At 44.1% G+C, this 22,424-nt stretch overlaps 1 protein-coding gene across 1 annotated transcript in view; it reads right to left on the bottom strand.

Moving 5' to 3' along the window:
- Positions 1–22,424, bottom strand: part of Tmc2 (transmembrane channel like 2) — a 72,169-nt gene that overhangs the window by 44,103 nt on the left and 5,642 nt on the right. Inside the window, exons 2-7 of the mRNA XM_052725972.1 lie at positions 20,762–21,074; positions 14,193–14,345; positions 10,279–10,369; positions 3,573–3,654; positions 3,119–3,225; positions 489–587 (exon numbers count right to left, since the gene is read on the bottom strand). Of these exons, the coding sequence (XP_052581932.1) occupies positions 489–587; positions 3,119–3,225; positions 3,573–3,654; positions 10,279–10,369; positions 14,193–14,345; positions 20,762–21,074 (845 nt within the window). The remainder of the gene's footprint in view (positions 1–488; positions 588–3,118; positions 3,226–3,572; positions 3,655–10,278; positions 10,370–14,192; positions 14,346–20,761; positions 21,075–22,424) is intronic.

The raw sequence follows: 22,424 nt of genomic DNA, 5'->3' as shown, positions 1-22,424 counted from the left end.
CAGCATTCACCCTAATACCTGGTTCCAGGAGTGTTTTTATTAATAAGACCTTTTAAAATTCGTGTTACAGACATGCTCCAATCTACATTTTATGAACTTCACTCTGGTAGCAGAGGAGATGGGAGATGATACCATCTAGGCTGAGATAAGACAGGGCATTCCAAGGGCAGCCATGGTTGGCTGAGCACAGCGCAGATGTAAGGGGTGGGAAAACGTTCTGTTTAAGACAAGGGTCCTATTTGAAGAAAGCATTGCTTTTCAACAACTAAATGCAACATTCACATTGTCTGCTTACTTATAAGATGCTTCCCTAGGGATCACTGGAGGAAATGAAGGACTAAGAAAAGCCGTGGCAGCAGTGTGGCTGGGTACCTCAGAAAATTACTGTTATCCCTCCATTTCTGAGGGGACTGAAATTTGACTTTGAGAGTGAAGGACACCAGCTCTACAATCACAAAATGGAAGTGCGTTGACACCATGGTTCGTACCTCAAAATCCCAAAGGACGGAGAAGTCCATGGCTTTTTCTTCCTCTGCTCGAGGCACTGTCTTTCTGGGAATACTTCCATAGGGCATGCCCATCAGCACCTCACATGGGGACAGATGATAGAGGGTGAGCCGAGAAAGTGTGAAGCGTAACCATAAATGTGTTTGACAAATCCCATGTCCTGCTATCAGATGACCCTCACTCACACCCTTCTGAAAAAGGTAAGAATTGGCTCAAATTTACAGATTAATTTTAGGATGGATTGGCTTTTCAAAATGATATTGATTTTAATTTTTATTTATGTGTGTATCTGTGTGAGTATATGGGGGCACCTGAGGTGGCCAGAAGAGGATGTCAGATTCTCTGGAGCTGGAGTTACAGGTGGTTAGGAGCCACCTGATGTGACCCAACTTCAATCCTCTGGAGGAGCAGTAGATGCTCTTAACAGTTGAGCCGTCCCTCCAGCCCCTAGGCTGGCTTTTGAAAAACTAGGATTAATTTCTCCTTGCTGTGGATATCGCTCTGTAGAAATAAAACACTGATTGGCCAGTAGTCAAGCAAGAAGTATAGGTGGGACAAGGAGAGAGAAAAATGGAGAGAACAGGAAGGCAGAGAGGGGGAGACACTGCCAGCTGCTGCCAGGACAAGAAAGATGTAAGGTACCAGTAAGCCACAAGCCACGTGACAAAGTATAGATTAATAGAAATGGGTTAATTTAAGATGTAAGAACTAGATAGCTAAAAACCTGAGCCTTTAGGCCAAACAGTTTAAATAATATAAAGTCTGTGTGTTTATTTCATAAGTGGGCTCCGGGACTGGAGGGGCTAGGCGTGAGCTGGAGAGGAACTCTCCGGCTATATCTCCTTCCACACAGTCTTTCCATTCCTCATCTTATTTTGTTCATTACACTTGACAGGGCCCCTCTTGGAAATCTTTTAGTCTGCTAATTTTTATTAGCTATGTTATAGATTTATTGTTCTTGTGTCAACATTATAAATCAGATAGTTAGAGTGTAGAGATTTGTTAGCAATGTTTGTCTAATTAATGGCTGTAACTAGCTCCACAGAGTCTTTTACTTAAAGTTGAGCACTTTTTGGTCGAATACATGGATTTGGGGGCTTCTGCGGTGATATTACTTATAGACAAGTTGTACAAGTTCTAGTATAAAATATATAAAATATTCAATTTTTTGATCTATTGGCTAAAGTAAAAATTTCAAAAAGTGTTGACGGATCCTAAAGATAGAGACATACGGTGCTGCTCTTAGCTTTTGTAGCACCAGTTTTGATATTTCACTTCACACTTTTGCTTGTTAATTTACAGTTTCACAATTTCAGACCTGTCCCTCTCTCACCTGACCCCCCACCAGCCCTCTCTGGGTCTGGATTTGTAGTCCTGGCTGGCCTAGAACTTGCAATGATCCTCCTGCCTTTACCTCCCCAGTGCTGGTGTTACAGGATGTGTCACCCAAGCTCTTCTGTTTCTACTTATTAGGTTTTAATTTATACTGTTATTGGGAAATACATTACACATAAAGTAGCATACATAATACATAGGTATAGTCAGTCATAACAATGAAACTTAACTACTTTTTAATCTATCATCTAGCTTTTAAAAACTCCACAAAACTGGGGCTAGGGAGATGCCTCTGTAGGTAAGAGCACTTGCTGCACAAGCATGGGGACCAGAGTTAGAGTCTCCAGCACCGTGAAAAAGTTGAGTATAGTTGCAGGTGCTATGACGTCAGTGCTAAGTGTGTGTGTGGAGGGGGGGAAGAGTGGGGAGCAGATTGGAGAATCGCTAGGTTGCTAGCTACCAACATAACTTCAGGTTCAGTGAGAGTACCTGTCTGTGTTTGTCTACCTGCTTGTTAGTCAGATTCTCACTATGTGGCCCTGACTGGTCTGGAGCTTGTTTTGTAGACTAGTCTGGTTTCAAACTCATAGAGATCCACCTGCCTCTGCCTTCCTAAGCACTAAGATTAAAGGCATGTGCCACTGTGTCCAGCTGATATGCTGTCTTAAGCGAATACATTGCAAAGTGTTATAGATCAGGAAATCTTATATCTTCCTCTGGCCCCTGTACATGTGCACGGGCACACACACTTATACATGCATGCCCTGTTCCCCACGTCAACAGAGAGCTCATCTCCCAACTACTTCGCTTTTCCTTATAATTCACTTCCTTTTGTTCAGTTTCGCCTCTTTCTCTCTTTCTTTCCCCTCAGGGTAAAAGAAGAAAAAAACCTGAGATCTTAACTTTTTACTCCTTTTAAGTACAGACGAAAGGCAGAAATGTGTTATCGGTTTCTTAACTCAGAACCCTAAGTATGTTGGTTCCCTGTTCTCTACTGAACAACCAGGGCAATTGACATGAAAACTTAATTCAAACGGAGCTGTGCATTGGGGTGTATGCTTATAATTCAGGTATTGGGAAGAATAAGGCAGGGGATTGTGAGTTTGAGGGCAGTCTGGGCTTTATAATGATACCTTATCTCAAAAGAAAAAAAATTTTCTCAAAGAATGACAGAGTATAGTTAAAGTGAAAAAGAGTATTTGGAAAGTATAACTGAAGATGGCGGCTATAGTGAAGCCTCAACACTATCTGAAGGCATAGGAAAGTCTAGTCTTACCTCTGGGATGATGACTAGACCAAATATTAAGCCAAAAAGGACGAGGTTAACTCCATACATCCATCGAAGAAAGATGAAGTATGATGCCACTGAGGAACCAAAGTGACCTGGGGGAGAGAGATGGCATAGTGACATGTGTCAGTGAAGAAACCGGCATGCCCGTAAGAGTGGTTTTCACACCAGTCTGTCAAATAAACCTCCAGGGCTCCTTTTTTTATTCCAGATAAGTAACCTGAAGCTCTGTGGGGTAACTGAGTCTCCTGAGCTCTCACATCAGGAAGTGAGAAATCTGGATTAGAATCTGGTCCCTATACTCATCCAATGCCCACTTACCCCTTGATGCAACAGAAACTAGGAACTAATCTAACCAGAAGGCCAAGTATACTCAGCATCTAAGCCTTGGGAGACTTCTTTGAGGAAACCAATGAAAACCAATGATATTGAGAACACTGACTTTCAATGTCCTTGATCTTCATTTCCCAGGGAATACATTGAGTCTTGAAATTATGAAAGTCCCTCTTAAACTTGATCCATTTCTGAAATGAAACAGATGAAACCCTCAGTCACCAACATGTTGACCTTAAGCACCAAGGGGCACAGTTGGGTCATGGGGGATGCCGAAGGAGGCAGGGCAGTGTGTGTGTGTGTGTGTGTGTGTGTGTGTGTGTGTGTGTGTGTGTGTGTATGTGTGTGTGTGTGTTGAAATGGTGAGGTGAGGGGCAGAGAAGGGAATGGGGCATGGATACTGAGGGCAGGAAGCCTGGCAACAGTAGGGGAGGGTGTTGAGAGAAGCAGGACAGAAGCAGTGGGGGTATACGGGGACAGGAAACATTGGCACAAGCCAGGGTTACAGCACAGAGCATGTCTGTAGTGCGGAAGACAACTCACATTTGGACATTCCGATATAAATTTTAAAATTCTGCGTACATTTTCTGGGTCCTCAGATACAGCTTTCTTCATGTTAAAACAAAAATCGAGGAAAAAGAAATCTCATGACTCACATTTGGCAGGGAGCCAAGAGCCTGGGTTCATTCGGAGTGTTGCTAAACTGCATTGAGAGATCTCAGTCCAGGTCTGCCATTCTTTTCCTGGTGGAATCACTGACCTTGCTGGGCTGAAAGGAGTTAGGCAAGAATTCCTCCTTCCCTTAGAGTGCTACAGTTTGGAGCTAGAGTGTCCCCCAAAGGTGCATGTGCTCAAGGTTTGTTCCTAGAGAAGCACTCCAGAGGGATGGTAGAAATTTTAGGTCATGGAGCCTAATGGGAGGTCTCTAGGTCACTGGGTGTCTGCCCAAAGTGGACAGCGAGAACCTAGTCGTCTTCTCCCCTCCAGCTTTTTCTTTTTTTTTTGGTTTTTCGAGACAGGGTTTCTCTGTGTAGCTTTGCGCCTTTCCTGGAACTCACTTGGTAGTCCAGGCTGGCCTCGAACTCACAGAGATCTGCCTGCCTCTGCCTCCCGAGTGCTGGGATTATAGGCGTGCGCCACCACCGCCCGGGCCCCTCCAGCTTTTTTTCCACCTTCTCTCTCTTCCTTACTCCCCTTTCTGAGACAGCGTCTTGCTATGGATCCCAGGCTGCCTGGAACTCAAGGTCCTCCTGCTTCAGTCTCCTATGTGCTGGGATTACAGACAGCATCACCAAATCTGGCCTTTTCTCTCTCTCTTTGTATCCTGGACATGTGGTGTGCAGTATTGCTTTGCTATGTGATCCGTAGGCCCAAAGCAACAAGGTTACTCATGGGTTAGGAAACTGAGTGTGAGCCTAAATATCCTTCCCTCTTTTTGAGTTATCTCAGGAATATGTTACACACACACACACACACACACACACACACACACACACACACACACGCACCCACACATGCACATGTGCACACGCACACATTTCTGTCTGTAGATAGATAACTCAGTGAACCAGAACATCACCTAAAAGATTTATAGGAAATAGGAAATAGCAAACCCCCTTCTATAATAACCTTAAATGCACATGGCCTCCTCTCACCACTAAAAAGATAAAGACCAATAGCTGGATTAAAATGTTGTCATTAAAATGTATGTTGTCTTGAAGAAACACACTTAGCTGGCAGAGATATCAAAACTACCAAAGGATGCAACATAAACTAGCAGGCAAATGAAAAGCATGAAGAAGCAGGCTCCCTGGGCGGTGGGGGTGCACACCTTTAATCTCAGCACTCGGGAGGCAGAGGCAGGTGGATCTCTATGAGTTCCAGGCAAGCCTGGTCTACAAAGGGAGTTCCAGGACAGCCAGAACTACACACAAAGAAACTCTGTCTTGAAAAACCACAAAAAAAAGCAGGCACAGGCTCAGCCACCCTTACATCAGACAAAGTAAACTTCAAACCCAAACTAAAACTAATTAGGAGGGATTAAAAATGACACTATACATTAATAAAAGGAACAATTCCTACAGAAGATCTAACAGTTGTAAACTTTTATGTACCAAATACTGGAGGCCTGAATTTCATAAAACAAACATTAAAAGACATAAAAGACCACCTAGGCCCTGATGTAATCATAGTGGAGGACTTAAATACTCCACTCTGATATGTAGTTAGAGCTTTCAAATGAAAACCAAGAAACTTCAGAGCTAAATACACTTTGAATGAACTGGACTTAACAGACATATACAGGACATTCTACTTAATGGATGGGGGATACACATGTTTTTTCTCAGCAGCAGATGGAACCTTCTCCAAAACTGATAATATTGTAGGATACAAATCAAATCTAAACAAATACAAAGAATGAGATAATTCTTCGTGTCCTATCAGACCACAGTGGAATAAAACTAGAAATCTAGACAAAGACTTCTTGGAGACTAAAGGACATATTTTTTAATGAATAGTGGGTCATCCAAGAAATCAGAGAGGAAATTTAAAAAATCTGGAGACAAATGACAATGGAAACATATCCTATCAGAACGTCTGGGACATAGCCAAGGTAGTGCTAAGAGGAAAATTTGTAGCAATAAGTGCCCATATTAAAATATCTGAGCCAGGTGGTGGTATTTTATTACAGCAATATTAACCCTAACTAAGACAGAAATTGGTACTAGGATCATGGAATGTTGTTATGACAGACCTAGCCATGTTATTTGGAGAAGACTATGGAAGAACTTTGGAACTTTGTGCTAGAAAAGCCACTGAGTGTTCGAAGCTTGGTGAGCTATTCTGTGGAAGGTAAGTGTGTTGAGAGAGGCCTGCCTTGTGAAGTTCCAAGGGGCAAGTTTGAGAGTCACTTAAAGACTGTTTGAGGCCATTGCATATTTTGAATTAAGAGTTTGTGGGTCTGGTCAGCTAGGACCGAAGAATCAGCCATGATTAACAGAAGACTAGCACCACTGAATTAAAAGCTTTGCTTTACTCAGACAGTTGATCTCGGTTAGCTGTGTCTGAGAGATGGGTGGTAATTAAGAAGAGACCAGCATCACTGAGGTGAAATCTGGGAGGTGTTTCCTCAGAGTTAACACACAGAAGCTGTGTTCCCGAGACAGCCAAGGTTGTACTTCGTGCTGGCAGCTGAACTCAGTACTGTCAGAGTCACCGGGTAGTATTGGATTTGAAGGCATGAGGGGGTCATGGACAGCAGCTGAGGCTTGGCACTGTATGACAGGCTGGAGTCCCTGAAGAGAGCCCAGGAGAGGCTATTGGTAAAAGTGCAGCCCAGCTGCAGCAAGAGACCCCCGCATTTTGGAGATGACAGTATCATGGGATGAGCACCAAGAACAGCAGCAGCCGTGGAGTAGAGCGGGACTGAGTGCTGGAGACAATCTGTGTGGGCTGTAGACGGAGGAGCCAGAGGAGTGACCCATGCTTTGGAGGAGCTCAGTTCATGATTGGATCCCAGACCTTGGACACTGAGTTAGTTACGCAGTTGGAGGGTGGTTTGGCTTTGTTTAGGTTGTGACTGTGCCCTGGTTCTTCCCTCTTGAAGTGAGAAAGTTTTTAACTTATTTTTGATTTTAAAGGAGTTCACAGTTGAGAAATTTTGAACTTTTAAAGAGACTTTGGATTTTTTTTAAATTTCTTTATTGAATCTTTGGGGGTTTCACGTCATGCACCCCAGTTCTGTTCACCCCCGTCCCCCCATATTTCCCCCCAACCTTATTGCATCCCCCCTCCCACGAAAGAAAGCAAACAAAGGTAAGAGCAACAACAACAGCAAAACCCCCAACAAGAACGAAACCTCACAGGAACAACCTCCCCTTCTTCCCGCCTGACTCTCCATCACCTCTTCATCCGCCCTGATGTCTCTGGAGGCTTCCATGTGAGACTTTAGATTTTTAAAGAGACTGAATTTTAAATTTTGAATTGTTTGACTTTTAAAGTTTGTAAAATGTTTTAATGTGATGTTGCTATTATTTTGTAATTTTTTGGATGAATGAGAAAGAAAATATGTGACTTAACTGTGTTTGTGTCAGGCTGACAAGGGATCCGCTGTGCTGGTTAGTTTTATGTCAACTTGGCACAAGCTAAAGTCACGTGAGAATCGGGAACCTCAATCAAGAAAATGCCTCCATAAGATATTATCCCTAAGCCGGGTGGTGGTGGTGCACACCTTTGATCCCAGAACTCTGGAGGCAGAGCCAGGCAGATCTCTGTGAGTTCGAGGCCAGCCTGGTCTACAGAGTGAGATCCAGGACAGGCACCAAAGCTACACAGAGAAACCCTGTCTCAGAAAAACAAAAACAAAACAAAAGAAAAGAAAAGATAGTAACCCTAAGACACCTACATAATCAAATGAAACTGATTAAGAAGATAGAATCAATAAGAGAATACAAAGATTAGTGTAGACTGCTTACCAGTCATGTTTGAGGCTCTGGGCTCCATCTCCAGCAACACACACACACACACACACACACACACACACACACACACACACACACACGAGAACTAGATATAAAATTGATACACAAATCTACACTTTTCCACATCCCTTAATAACTAGCTGTTATAGGAATGGAAAATTATACCATTCACAAAAGCAACTAGGGTATAAGCTATGTAGAAATAAACTTAAAACATGGAAAAATCTATATGACAAATTTTACTGAAAGATACAAAATAAAGCTTGAGAAACATAGTATTCTAGATGTAAAGAATACATATGTCAAATCACACCAAGGATTTAAAATAACTTCACACTCACATGTGTAACTTGAAGAATTGAACTTAGGAGTGTTGAGGGTGATGGTTCCCCGAGGCTGGGGAGGGCAGGGTTGGAAAGAAGAGAGAAATGCTGAAAGGTTAGTCAGTGGGTACTGGCTTAGACAGAAGCAAGAAGTCTGGAGTGCTGATTGACAGCTGAGAGGTTACACATACCAGCGTTCTGTTTATCATAAAAGACTACAAGAAAAGACTAGAACCTTTTCATCATAAAGAAAATGTTAGAGGTGATGGATTTCTTTAATTTGGTTAATTAATTTATTTAATTTAAATGACATACAGTGTATACATACATGAAATATTATCCCATTCATGCTACAGTGTTAATATTTAATTATTATCTGATACATAAAGCATTAATACTTTTTGTGCTTTTATGTATCAGTTAAAATAGTTACAATTTCAATCAAAATTTTAATGACCCATTTTGAAATTTGTCAAAGTGATTTTAAGAATGAATGTGGTGGAATCCTAAGCAAGGGAAGAGATTTTTCTTATATAAACTCATTTTATTTATTTATTTATTTATTTATTTATTTATTTATTTATTTATTTAACATCCTGGCTGCAGTTTCCCCTCCCCCTCTCCTCCCAGCTCCTCCCCCTCCAGTTCCCTCTGTTCCCCCTCCCCCAATATACTCCTCCTCTGTTTCTGTTCAGGAAAGGGCAGGTCTCCCTTGAGTATCAACAAAACATGGCATATCAAGTTGCAGTAAGACTAAGCACCTCCCTGTTATTAAGACTGGTCAAGGTGACCCAGTATGAGGAGTAGGGTCCCAGAAGCCTGTAAAAGAGTAAGAGACAGCCCCTGCTTCCACTGTTAGGATTCCCATAAGAGAACCAAGCTACACAACTATAACATATATGCAGAGGGCCTAGGTCAGTCCTATGTAGGCTCCGTGGTTGTTGGTTCAGTCTCTGTGAGCCCCTATGAGCCCAGGTTAGCTGATTCTGTGAGTTTTCTTGTGATGTCCTTGACCCCTCTGGCCCCTACAATTCTTCCTCTCTCTGTTCTGCAGGATTCCCCTAACTCTGCCTAATGTTTGGCTGTGGGTCTCTGCATCTGTTTCCATTAGTTGCTGGATGAAGCCTCTCTGATGACAATTGGGCTAGGCACCAATGTGGTCACAGGAGGTGGTCAGTTCAGGCTACTTATCCGCTATTGCTAGGAGTCTAAGCTGGGGTCATCCTTGTAGATTCCTGTGAGATTCCCTTGCACCAGGTTTTTACCTGACCCCGAAATGCCCCCCTTCCCAGCAGTCTCTGTCAGTCCTCTCCTTCTCTGCCCGCTAACCCGATCACTCATGTTCCCATCCCCACCGGCCCTCAGTCCACTCACAAAGTGGAAGAGATTTTTTAAAACAAAGGTAAAAGGAGGCTAGAGCTATAGTGATGTTAAATGAGTATTCATAACAAAAGCCCTGAAACATGCTTCAAGTGGGAACGAAATGAATGAGGAATCACAGCTTTTAAATCAGAGGTAATCAACTCCAAAGAGGAAAGGATACTTCAATGAGACCCACATAAGACACTAGCCACTTGAAGCAGGTTCTGACAGAGCTCAATTATCCAGAGCTGCCCACCCCTCACGGGGACATCACTGTTTATCATTCACATAACCCTGATGACCACACAGCTTGGCTGTGTTTTCACCAAATGAAGATGCCTTGATTTGAGTGCTGCAAAACAAAGTAAGTACCAGTGCTTTAATACCATTTATTCTGGGGGTTTATTTACTGTAGAGGAAACACATCTCATCCACATTGAAGCTCCACAGATATGTGTGGAGTAATTGGCAAGGGGCAGCTGGTTTCCACCCCTGGAGGACTCAGAATGGTCTAGCAGACCTCACATTTGGAGTTCCAAGAGGCACTTGACACTAACGGTCAAGCTGGCAGGTGTTTGTGGTGGTCCCCCCTCCCATCCCCGTGTGGAGCAGGCTCTCCCACAGTTTGTAGTCTGAGGATCACACGTACCTTAGCTAGCAGCATCCTGTAGGCATAGAGGTGTTTACCCTTCCCTTTCCCCAAGGCTCCTTCATACTTCTCCACAAATGCTTGGGCTTCCCTGGTCAGGGGGAAAAATGCAGGAGATGAGGAGAGACAGGAATTAAATCAGAAATCTAAAGTGTGAGGCCTCACATTTTTATCCACTGAACTTTCCCAAACATCACTAATGCCAGGCATATGTTAGATACTGATAGGCACGATTTTGTCATTGCTCTCTAAGACTTAGCTACTTGGTGTTACATTTGCGAATAAACTGTTACATGACAGGTGTAAAGAAGATGAACAGCTTTAAAACAGGGAGGTTCATATGGCAGTGGTGGTGCACGCCTTTAATCCCAGCACCCGAGACAGAGGCAGGCAGATCTCTGTGAGTTTGAGGCCAGCTAACCTACATAAAGAGTTCCAGGACAGCCAGAGCTACATAAAGACCCTGCCTCAACAAAACCAAAAATAAATAAGGAGGTTATTTTGGTCATCTGGCTTGGGCCATAGATGAGAAAAACAAAACAGAATAGGAGTCAAGTAGACTAAAAGCAAAATAACTTTTTGTTTTTAATTTTTTAAGTTTGTATGTTTGTATACACGGGCATGTGTGTGCCACTCTGCATGTGTGGAGGTCAGAGGACAACTTTTGGGAGTCAGTTCCTGTCAGATACTTGTGTGGCAAACACTTAACCAGCTGAGACATCCTATCCCCCATAGAGTTTTAGTTATAGTGGGAATATTTGAATCTGAAATGACCTCTACATGTGATGATATTTTGTTTGTGCTCTCACAAATAAAGCTTGCCTGGAGACCAGCGTGCAGAGCTAGCCACTAGATAACCATAGAGGCCAGGCAGTGATGGCTCAGAGCTTTGATCCCAGCACTTGGGATCTCAAGCCTTATTCCCAGTACTTGGGAGGCACACATGCCTTTAATCCCAGCACTAGGGAGGTTGAGACAGGAAGTGATACAGCTGGGCAGAGAAAAGGAATATAAGGCAGGAGGAGAAAGGAGCTCAGTCCTTTTAGGCTGAGGATTTTGTAGAGGTAAGAACTGGTGGCTGGCTGCTCTGCTTTGCTGATCTTTCAGCTTTCATCCTGATATCTGGCTCCAGGTTTTTAATTAATAAGACTAATTAGAATTTGTGCTACACCTACAAGTTCACATCTTCAGTGCTTGTTCCTCAGCTGGTGGTACTGTTATGGGAAGTTGTAAAGTCTTTGAGACATGGAGCCTGTTGGTGGAAGCAGGTCTGTGGGGCAGGCTTTGAGTGTTATAGCCAGTCCCTGATTCCAGCTCTCTCTGGATTTCATACAGCTTTGATTTCATACAGCTCCTGTCATCATGAACTCTGCCTTTTCTGCTGTGATATACTGATGCCTCTGTGAGCCAAAATAAACCTTTCTTCCTTTCAGTAATTGTTTCCATAGCTAATCCCCCATCTGCTGAGAATTGATCCTGGAAGCCCAGGGCCTAGAATTGACCTTCACAGTAGGCAAGCACTCTACTATCATGCTACGCTCTCAGACCCAGTTCGGGCCTGACAAAGCAAGAACCACGTGACTGTGATTAAAGCAATGTCCTCAACTCATGGGCACTGGACATTCTTATGCCAGTAACACCTCCTGCTTTGTCCCATTGTCAACGATGCCCCTGTGCTTCTCTGATTCATCTTTATTCCCCAACCTCATCTTTCAGGACTCAGCATGGTATCTGGCACAAGAGATATTTAAACTTTAATAATAACGCTAACTATTGTTTACTAATTCTGTCTAGGGCACTTGATATTTAGAATTTGTGGAGAAAATGAGGAATGTGAAGCTGAAAGGCTAGAAGAAGGGAATCAGTTTGAGTGATTAAGGATCCAGTCAAAACACAAAAACACTTGGATGGGGCCAGGGCATAAACTGGGATTTGTTCTGCTTGCCATCATTGTTCTTTGTACCTGGCCATCCTTCTTAGGCAGTGTCTAGCCATATGCTTAGGTCAGCTAGCCTCATAAGTGTGTCAGAGGCTGAGGCCCACAGCATTGCTTCTAAAAAAGAGGATATAGACTCTAGGAGTGCCATTTGCAGTTGGAGACTTTGGTGGTTTGAATGAGAATGGTCCTCATAGGTTCATATGTTTGGATACCTGGTCCCCAGCTGATGGAACTATTTAGGAAGGACCAGGAGGTGTGGCCTTGCTGGAGGTGGTGTGTCACTGGGTGGGGTGGGGGTAGGCTTTGGGGTTTCAAATGAATCACCCAGTCCTCACTGTGCCCTCTGCCTCTTGCTTGTGGTTCAAGAGGTGAGCCTCTCAGTGGAGGCTCTGGACACCTGCTGCCTGCTACCTCAGCTTCATTATCATGAACTCTGACCCTTTGAAACCATGAGCCTCAGATAAACTTTCTCTTGTAAGTTGCCTTGGTCCTGCATGGTGTCTTATCATTGCAATAGAAAAGTAACTGAGACAGAGACTTAACTGCTAGAAGAGTCTACAGCAGGCAAGGGGGTGCATTCTACAACGTCTGGTAATTCTGGAGAAGTGATTAACAGTATAGGCTCTAGAGCCAGAGTTTCTGAGTTCAAATCCAGACTGGATCACTTAACTTGCTGTGGAATACTGGGCAAATTACTTGGTGGTTCTGTGACTCAGTTTCCTCATCAGTACACACGGGAATAAAATAGTATCTGCTTCACAGGTCTGTTTTGAGGAAATAGGATTGCTACATTTACTGCATTTAGAGTAGGGCCTAGCATCTAAGGAATGCTCAGCAAATAGTGACTAGGCACAGCTTTGCAAACGAGAGCATAAAGCTCTGAGTGCAGAAAGGGGTAAGGGGGATGTCCTGCAGAAGGGACCCTAGGCCAAGTCTCAGTGTGTGCATGGCAGTTAGTCAGGTGGGATTCATCACTTCAGTGCTCCCACAGAGGCTACGAGAAAACTACCTAAGGGCCTTGGTACAGGAGTGCTGGGCCTGCCTGTCAGCCTTGGTAGCTATGCGTGAGTGTCAACATGCTTAGCAGAGTTCCAGTGGCATATGTGCAGCCCAGAGGCATCTGCAGATGTTCAGAATACATATTCAATGTCTGCATGTGCCAGCTGAAGAGACAGTTGGGACTCAGTGTGGGATGGGCCTTGAAGCTGCGGACAGAAAACAAAGCCACACTTCAGATCTTGGACTGTGTTCCCTTGTGTCTTAGGCAGAAGACACCAAGGGGCAGGAGTTGGTGACTAGAGAAGACCATAGCAACTGTGACACCTCTCTTCAGGGGTTCCTCATCAGAGCCAGATAAGCTCAGTCAGAACTCGACCTTGAGGCGGCTGGGGCAGAGTCGGTCAGAAATGTGCTAAGGTCATGCCACAGCAGTCCCTGGTCATCCTGCCATGGAAGCCAGCTCCTGGGGAAAGTTGCATCACTGAAGGAAGGCCAAGGAGGGGCTTCTGTGTGGGAGGATGAATCAAAATGTTTGAAGGAGAAGGCGAGACTACTGACGGATGGACAGGAAGTGGGACCAAGTCTCCTCCAGGGTGGAAAGAAAGGCAGCCATGGGAATGGCTGCACCTGGGGATGAGATGGCTGTAAGCAATGGAAGGTTGGGCGCAGATCGATGCCTGCAGATCTTGAAGGCTGCCGCACTCTGATGCATCTATGTGTGCCATGCTTACAGTGGGGAGGCTGGAGGGGCAGATCTCCTTTCCTGTCCATCCCACCGGGGCAAAGAAGAGGACAGCCTGCCCCTTTTCTGCACAAGACAAGCCTCCTGTGCCATGGGAAGCATTGCCTATAGCCTACTCACCTGAGTTCCACCAGTGTCCTCACCATAGCCAGGGTTTGTTCCACAGCCCAGTCACCTGAGCTCCCTCAGCTTCTTTGCCATGGGCCAGGTCCCCCCTCCCCACAGCTCGCTCACCTGAGCTCCCTCAGCTTCTTTGCCATGGGCCAGGGTTTGTTCCGTATGGTGGCAATGAGTTTCTTCTTTTCTTCCACCTGCTCCAGGATCTCAGCCAGCTCCTCCTCAGACAGGGACTCTCCAGTGGAGACACTGGAGGCTAAGGAAGTGGACCTAGAGGCAGAGCCATGACAGAATTGATGAGAGTTAGAAGGACTCTGGATGGGAGGAGTTCTCAAGAAAAATGGGCAGGATCTTTGACACTCACAGAGTTGATGGAGCCTGTCTCTACCAGGAACAGGCAGTGACTCCCGCTGCCAGCGAGAGGAGGCCAAAACTGTATTCTCTAGCCTCAGGTATGCCTAGGTTGCCTTCTCAAACTTGATTTCTCTGAGTTCTCCATTCATACACACTCTAGCACAGTGGTGTCCAATAGAAATAAAAGGTGAGCCACTTGTAATTTAAATTTTTTCTCCGTTCATTCGTTTGTTCCCTCTTCCGTTCTTGTAAGGATTTCAGGGCTTACATGGCAAAGCACTTGCCAGGCAAGCCTGATGCCTGGAGTTTGATCTCTGGAACCACATAAAGTCACAAGGACAGAATCAACTCCACAAAGTTGTTCTGTGACCTTCAAATATGCACAGGGGCATTTACCTCTGTCCACACAGACTGTGCTGGCTAGTTTCATGTCAACTTGACACAAGCTAGTGTCATCTGAGAGTAGGAAGCCTCAATTAAGAAAATGCCTCCGGAAAAATGGGCTGTAGGCAAACCTGAAAGGCATTTTCTTAATTAGTGATTGGTGGGAGAGGGCCCAGCCTATGGTGGGTGGTATTCCTGGGCAGATGATCCTGCATTATATAAGAAGGCAGACTGAGCAAGCCATGAGGAACAAGCCAGTAAGCAGCACCCCTCCATGGCCTCTGCATCAGCTCCTGCTTCCAGGTTCCAGCTCTGTTTGAATTCCTGTCCTGACTTCCTTCGGTGATGAACAGTGATATGTAAGTGTAAGCAGAATAAACCCTTTCCTCTCCAACTTGCTTTTTGGTCATGGTGTTTCATCACAGCAATAGAAACCCTAAGACACACACTAGTAATTTTTTTTAATCTTAAAACTTTATTTAAAATACTTTCATTACAAATTTAGAGTAATGAGAAAGTCCTTTATTGTCCCCAAATCATTTATAAATATGAACAGCATGGCATGTTTTTCATTTGAAAAGCTCCTGTTGAAATGGTAAAATATGATCACAGGTATTAGTCCCACTTCTAAGGGGCAGTGATATCCTCAAGCAGTGAGCATGCTGAGGTTACCAGATTATTGCATTCAGAATTTAGAGCTTAATCCCTTACACTGAACAGGAAGAAATAAGACTTTTATGATCTAACAAGGGTCAATTGTCCCTATATAATGACTCTCCCTAGATCCCCAAGTACTCAGATCCACATAATAAGCATTTTTGTCTCACTGATTTTTTTTAAACTCACCTATTTTCTTCTGTCATTTTTTCCCATAGTGTTATAACAACAATAAAAGTCCATTAAACAACAACAACAACTCTTTCTGGTCAAGAGAATAGAATCTCTGACCTGGGTGGAGACCTAACATTCCAGTTAGGCAGGGTCAATCTCTTGGCCTAGGGACCACCCTTAGGAAGGTGGGTTCACCTTATGCCATGCTAAAGAAGTGGGCGGAATAATTAGTCCTTCAATAACACACAGCTCTCCCCTTTCTTCTCCCCATTCAGGCCCCCAGTGTAGCAGCTTACCAGGCTACAGTCATGTAGCTCATAAGTCTGCTTGGTTTTTTTTTTTGTTTGTTTGTTTTTGAGTTATCCAGAAAAGCATAGCTTTTCTTCCTCCTCTTTTCTAAGCATGCTTTCCCTAGCACTTTGGACTTAACCCAACATTTTGGACTTCCTTACACATTCTCTAAAGCCTCCCTCCACATGGTGTGGTTGCTTGTCCATCATGTGTCTGGCTTCCATACCATCTTAAATGGCATGGCTTTCTCCTTTCTCTCCTCCATTCTCTGGGCAGCAGCTGCAGTTTACAGCTGGCCTGCTCTGGGGTTATTTTAAACCTTAACAAAATTGTCCTTGAGTTTCTGTTTGAGTCTACTCTGAAGTTCTTTTATTAATGAGACTAAGAACCCCAAGGGGAAACCTGGATTTTCCCTGTATCAATAGTTTGTTAGAAACTTTCTTTGAATGTAACATAATACTGAGAACGACCAGTGAAATCTAAATGCACTCTGTCATATGAGATTGAACTTTGAGTCAGAATAGCTATTCATGAGCCCCGGCACCAGTCAGGATAAGTCAAAGGAACACGTTCAATGATGGGCCCAGAGCAGGTGTATCTTAGGCTGAGGACACCTGTCTCACTCCAACTCAGAGCTAGGTTGCAGTTTTATAGATAAGTGAGCAAGAGCATGACTCAACACAAAGGCGTGAGGAGGCCTCTGACATATCAGAGACTTCCTATGGCTGCAAACCTCAGCTCAATACTCACAAAATTAGGAAATTTTAACTTAAAGTTTTTTAAGAGCCCTATTTTTAAATGGTGACATAAAATGGATAAAATTAATAATTTATTTCATTCATTCAATCAAATTATAGTTTTAACATGATCAATGTAAAAATCATCAAAATACTCTCTATAGTTTTTCTGTTTGTTTGTTTGTTTGGTTTTTGGAGACAGGGTTTCTCTGTGGGTAGCCCCAGCTGTCCTGGAACTCGCTCTGTAGACCAGACTGGCCTTGAACTCACAGAGGTCCATCTACCTCTGTCTCCCAAATGCTGGGTTTAAAGGTGTGCATGACCACTGCTTAGCCAAAATACTCTATTAATAGTCTTTTGGTACTGTCTTCACAACCTGATATCTACTCTTCATTTACAGTGCGTGCCAATTCAGACATCAAATTTCCATCATAAATATTTTCTACTTGTAGCTTGTAAAATTATAGTTGAAAAAGTCGATATGCATACACAAATTGTTTTAGACATGCTTTAAAAAGTTTCTTCCAAATCAAGTGATATAAGGTTATTTTTCTTTGATGTTTATATCATTAACAAAATACTTTGATTCCAAAGTCAGTTCAGGTCAGTTTCAAAACTCTGTCTGTCCAAGTTAAATAAATTCACTAACTCGGTTGCATTAATGTCAAATTTAAACTATGCCACATTAAATCAAGTTGGAAACTTATTTCTTCGGTCTCCCTGGCCACATTTCAAGTGCTCAATGCCTAGTGGTTATTGTCTGGCTAACACAACTACAGAGAATTTCTGTCAAGAACCCCCGTGCTATGCCCCTCCCTGTGCCCTGGTAATACTGCCTGCTCAACTGCTTCAGGATCCAAATTCCTGTGTGTGCTTTGTGTATCCTTGGGGATAAAGTGACGCGGTAGCTGATGGGGGAGGTGGAAAGAGAGTCTAGAGAAGGGTCATGTGTGCTGGTTGAATGAGAACAGCCTCCATAGGCTCATATGTTCTTGGTCCCCAGTTAGTAGAACTATTTGAGAAGGAGTAGGAGGTGTAGCCTTGTTGGAGGAGGTGTGTCACTGGGGGTGGGCTTTGACGTTTCAAAAGTTCAAGCCAGGCCCATTGCCTCTCTCTCTTTCTGCTGTCTGGATCAGGATGTAAAGCTCTCAGCTACTGTCATAGAGTCATGTCTGTCTGCTTCCCACCATAATGATCACAGACTAACCCTCTGAAGCTGTAAGCAAGCTCCCAATTAAATGTTTTCTTTTGTAAGAGTTTCCTTGGTCATGGTGTCTCTTCACAGCCGTAGAATATGAACTAAGACATTATGTCTGGAAAACCTTAACAAGGCTCATAAAGAGATTAATCTGGATTACTGCTACCTTCAGGTTTTAGGGACCAGTTTACAGAAATCTCTGTGAGTTTTAGTTTCTTAACTCTTGGAAATAGAGAAATCTAGCATAACCTTGGATGCAGAAAACCCAGCCATAGGCACTTTTGGTCATACCTTACACATTCCCAGTGATAGCTGTCTTTGAGTCTTTGAATGATGTTTTCCCTCATTGGAGGGAGTTGTCATTGTTTGTTTAAATATGATGTTTTCCCTCATGGGAGGGAGTTGCCATTGTTTGTTTAAATTCCACCTGTCCTTCAGATACTTACTGAAATGCTCACCTGCTCTGTAGCAGAAATGTGATGCCCCAGGGCCCCAGCAGTACAACACTATCAAATCTTGTCTTGTGTGCACGTTGCTTTCTGCCTTGTCTTAATTGAGTCTCATCTTTCCTACTAGACAATCAGCATCTGGGGAAGCAGGGCTGAGTCTTTTCATCCCTGTCATGACAGTCAGCTAAAAACGGCACCCTTGAGTTCTTGTCTGTAACGCCTTATATTGCATATGTCATTTAGGGTACGTGTTCCTTCTAAAATTTAAAATACCCAAGGGCAATCAACAATGCACTCAAGCTAGCTGGAGGTATAGCTTAATGGCAGGGCATGTGCTTTGAATGCAAAAGGACCTGGGTTCAATCCGGGGTACAACAACAAACAACCAAAAGAAAAATCGAGGCATGGTGGCATGTGATTATAATCCCAGCACTTGGGAGCCAAGGCCTGTTAATACTGTGCAGGAGTACAACCTCCCAATACAAACAAATGTGTTGTCAGTATGTGGTATGTGCGTCTGAGTACAATGCTGAGGAGGCCAGAAGAGAACATTGGGTCCCTGGAGCTGGAATTAGAGGCATTTATGAACTGCCTAACATAGGTGCTGGGAACTGAACTTGGGTCCTCTGGAAGAGCAAGCAGTACGTGCTCTTAACCACTAAGCCACCTCTCCAGCCGGGAATGAAGATATTCCAAAGAAACACTTGTGCCTCTCCCGTGTGTTCTGAGATTATTGCAACAATGGACCCAGGAATTAGAATTTCCAAGGAATCTCATGCTGGGAGAAGCAAAAGGCTGAATCCTGGTGCCAGCCAGAGGAAGAACAGGAAGAGATTTCACACAGTTCTCACAGCATGTCAGACCACTTTGCAGAGAGATTGGACATGAACCGACGATGGGCTGGACCATGTCTTGAACAGGACTGCCTAGTTATACACACCCCTGCTCTTTATTTAAACCTAAACTTCATGTCAGGGCCTCAAGATAGACTTGGGGTGGGAGGGGTGGTGGCTACTGGACCTCTTTGTTCCTCTTCCCAAAGTGGTTACATTTTTTTTTTTTTTTTGGTTTTTCGAGACAGGGTTTCTCTGTGTAGCTTTGCGCCTTTCCTGGAACTCACGTGGTAGCCCAGGCTGGCCTTGAACTCACAGAGATCCGCCTGGCTCTGCCTCCCGAGTGCTGGGATTAAAGGCGTGCGCCACCACCGCCCGGCAACATTTAGTAAACCTCCTTATGGTGGTATTTTATTCGTCCTGAAATGTGATTTTAATTGTATGTTAATAAATAAAGTTGCCCGGGGGTCAGAGCTAATAGCAAGCCATAGCAGAGCTGGGCGTTCGTGGCTCATGCCTTTAATCCCAGCACTTCGTAGGCAGAGCTAGGTAGATCTCTGTGTGTTCAAGGATACAGCCAGCATTGGAGACACATGCTCCAATGTGTGTCTGGAGGTCTGTACAGACAGGCAGTGACGAGGCAGTCATGTGGTTGGGTTTACAACCAATGAGAAGGCAGAACAGAAAGTCTATATAAAGACAAACAGACAGAAAGTAGGTCTCTTTCGGAGAGGTCTCTTGGCTGAAGAGGCTAGCTGCAGCAGGCGGGTAAGGCTCTTAGCTCTGATCTCTTGGCTTTCTTCTTTGCATTGGTTCTGTGATTCTTATTTAATAATACAGTCAGTTACATTTACACCTCCTTTCTCTTCTTTTCTCTTATTGAGTATGTCAGGGTCCAGGCTCTGGTCCTAACTGACTCTGTCAACAGTATGAGCAAAGAAAGCATGCTGGAACCCAGAAGGAACATCAGGTGTTTGCCATTACCCTAATTCTCACACCTGCTTCAAAAGCCTCCCCATTCATCATCATAAGGGATTCTTCAAATATCCCTAGAAGCAAGTAAATCATAGACTGTGTCTAATGAGTGCCAAAGAGAAGCCACCAAAAGCCACCTGTAGAAACCTGACCTGTAGATTCCATTAGCTGCCTGTCTACTGCCCCATATACTAGTGGAACAAAGGATTCCAAGTCAGTCATCCCAATGCCCATAGGCTCAGAGCTGGCAGAGCTCTTCAAGTTCTAGACTGTCATATTTCTAGAAGAGAGAAGGGTACTTACACACCTATGTGCGCATGAAGGATCATGTGTGCATGATCCCTGTAGAACTTCCAAATCCAATGCCATTCATTATTTTCAGCTGGAGTGACAGTGAGTCACCAGCTGAAAGTCAGGAACCTTGAGATCTTATCTCTACTCTGTCTGGGCCACCTCTCCACACCCAGAGCTTCACTTGCAATATGAGCTGCTATAATAAACAGTGTATTGGGGCTGTTCTACATGTGATGGTCTGGGAAAGTAGGAGCAAGAGCAAGTAGCTACTTCTCCCCAAAGTGAAAACCACCCCATCCCAGGGCTGGGAAGAGGGTAGCTAATCACAGTTACAACACACCTGGATTTCCTCAGCTGCTTGCCTGTCTCCTTCCCCAGAGTCTCCCTTTCCTTCTTTGGAGGTGTTCTCTGCTTCTTGAGGGAAGTCCTCCGGTCCTTCTTTCTCCCCTGGGAAGGCCTCTCCACTTTGCATGGTTTTTGTCCCCGAAGCCCCTTGTGAAAGCTTCCGTGTTCCATCTGCCTCCTCCGGGAAGACCCTGGCCTGGGGCTACCCTTAGCAGGCTCCTTCCGGCTAGACTGGGCATGGTGCCTGTCTTGGGGACCTGCAGCTGTGGAAGTTTGTTTCCTGGAGGGTCTCCTTGCTGACTTGTCACCTGCAAAAGCAGAAAATGGACAGTGGTGGCTCCACAGGACTCAGCCTAAGAAAGCATCACTCCCTTGTAGGGGTTGGGTAACAAATATCCAACGTGCTTCCTAGAGCCTACTAGCTCTGTTGAGCTCAGAATATGATGCCCTCAAATATAGCATCTTGGTATACCGAATGCTTTGTGCTAAGAAAATTGAGAAACCACAGATAGTCACTCTCTGGCCTTCCCTTGTATCCCTGGAGACCCACACTGATAGAGAGGTGTCCAGTCCTATCACATTAGGAGAAGAGAAGCCAAGAAGCTGAACACAGACTTCCTCATGTCTGACCAACATTAGCTCATGCTCTAGTGTTCTCGAACATAGTTAATGAAAGTGCAATTCTCCCTAGAGTTTTTGGTCTTCATTTCTGAAGCTCTTGTGTCTCATAAAGCTTAAATGGATTTGTACACTTGTCTCTTGTTAACCTGTCTTGCTATAGAAATCTCAACCACAAACCTGTACACCCCACAACCCCAAAGACCTATTTGGGAAACTTCTAGTTTGAGAGGGTTGTTGTCCTCATCCAACTTGCTGCCTTCCCCCTGATCTTACCTAAACCTTGGTTATAGATCCATATAGGTGCCTTTCTTCCTCCTGTATTTGTGGTTCTTTGCTTTAAAGTAGATTCATGTGCAGACTTCCAATGCTGTGGTGGTTTGAATGAGAATGGCCTCTGTCTTAGTTAGGGTTTCCATTGCTGTGAAGAGACACCATGGCCACGGCAACTCATAAAGAAAACATTTAATTGGGAGGGCTTGCTTACAGTTTCAGAGGTTCAGCCCATTAGCATCATGGCGGGGAGCATGGCAATGTACAGGCAGACATGGTGCTGGCTACATCTTGATCAGAAGGCAACAGGAAATGGACTGAAGCACTAGGCATGATTTGGCACATATGAGACATCAAAGCCCACCCCCACAGGGACATACTTCTTCCAACAAGGCCATACCTACTCCAACAAAGTCACACCTCCTCTCTGTGAGTTCAAGGCCAGCTTGGTCTACAGAGCGAGATCCAGGAAAGGCACAAAGCTACACAGAGAAACCCTGTCTTAAAAAAACAAAACAAAAAAAAAAACAAACCCAAAAAACAAGAACCTACCCAACGAAGATGACAACAGATATCCATACCAATAAAACTTCAAACATCAAAACTCCAGATGTCTAGATCCCAGTGCAAAACCAAACACAAACAGCCAAGACAATATGCCTCCTCTGGAAGCCAGCAATCCTATTGCAATAAGTCCTGAGAAGAGCAATTTAGCTGAAGTACAAGACAAGGACTCAAAATAGCAATTTGAATAACTTCAAGACCTC

This window comes from Peromyscus californicus, unplaced genomic scaffold (assembly GCF_007827085.1).
Source record: "Peromyscus californicus insignis strain IS unplaced genomic scaffold, ASM782708v3 Scaffold_7__1_contigs__length_154581171, whole genome shotgun sequence".
Classification (NCBI taxonomy): domain Eukaryota; kingdom Metazoa; phylum Chordata; class Mammalia; order Rodentia; family Cricetidae; genus Peromyscus; species Peromyscus californicus.
This window is presented reverse-complemented; position numbering and strand designations above follow the sequence as displayed.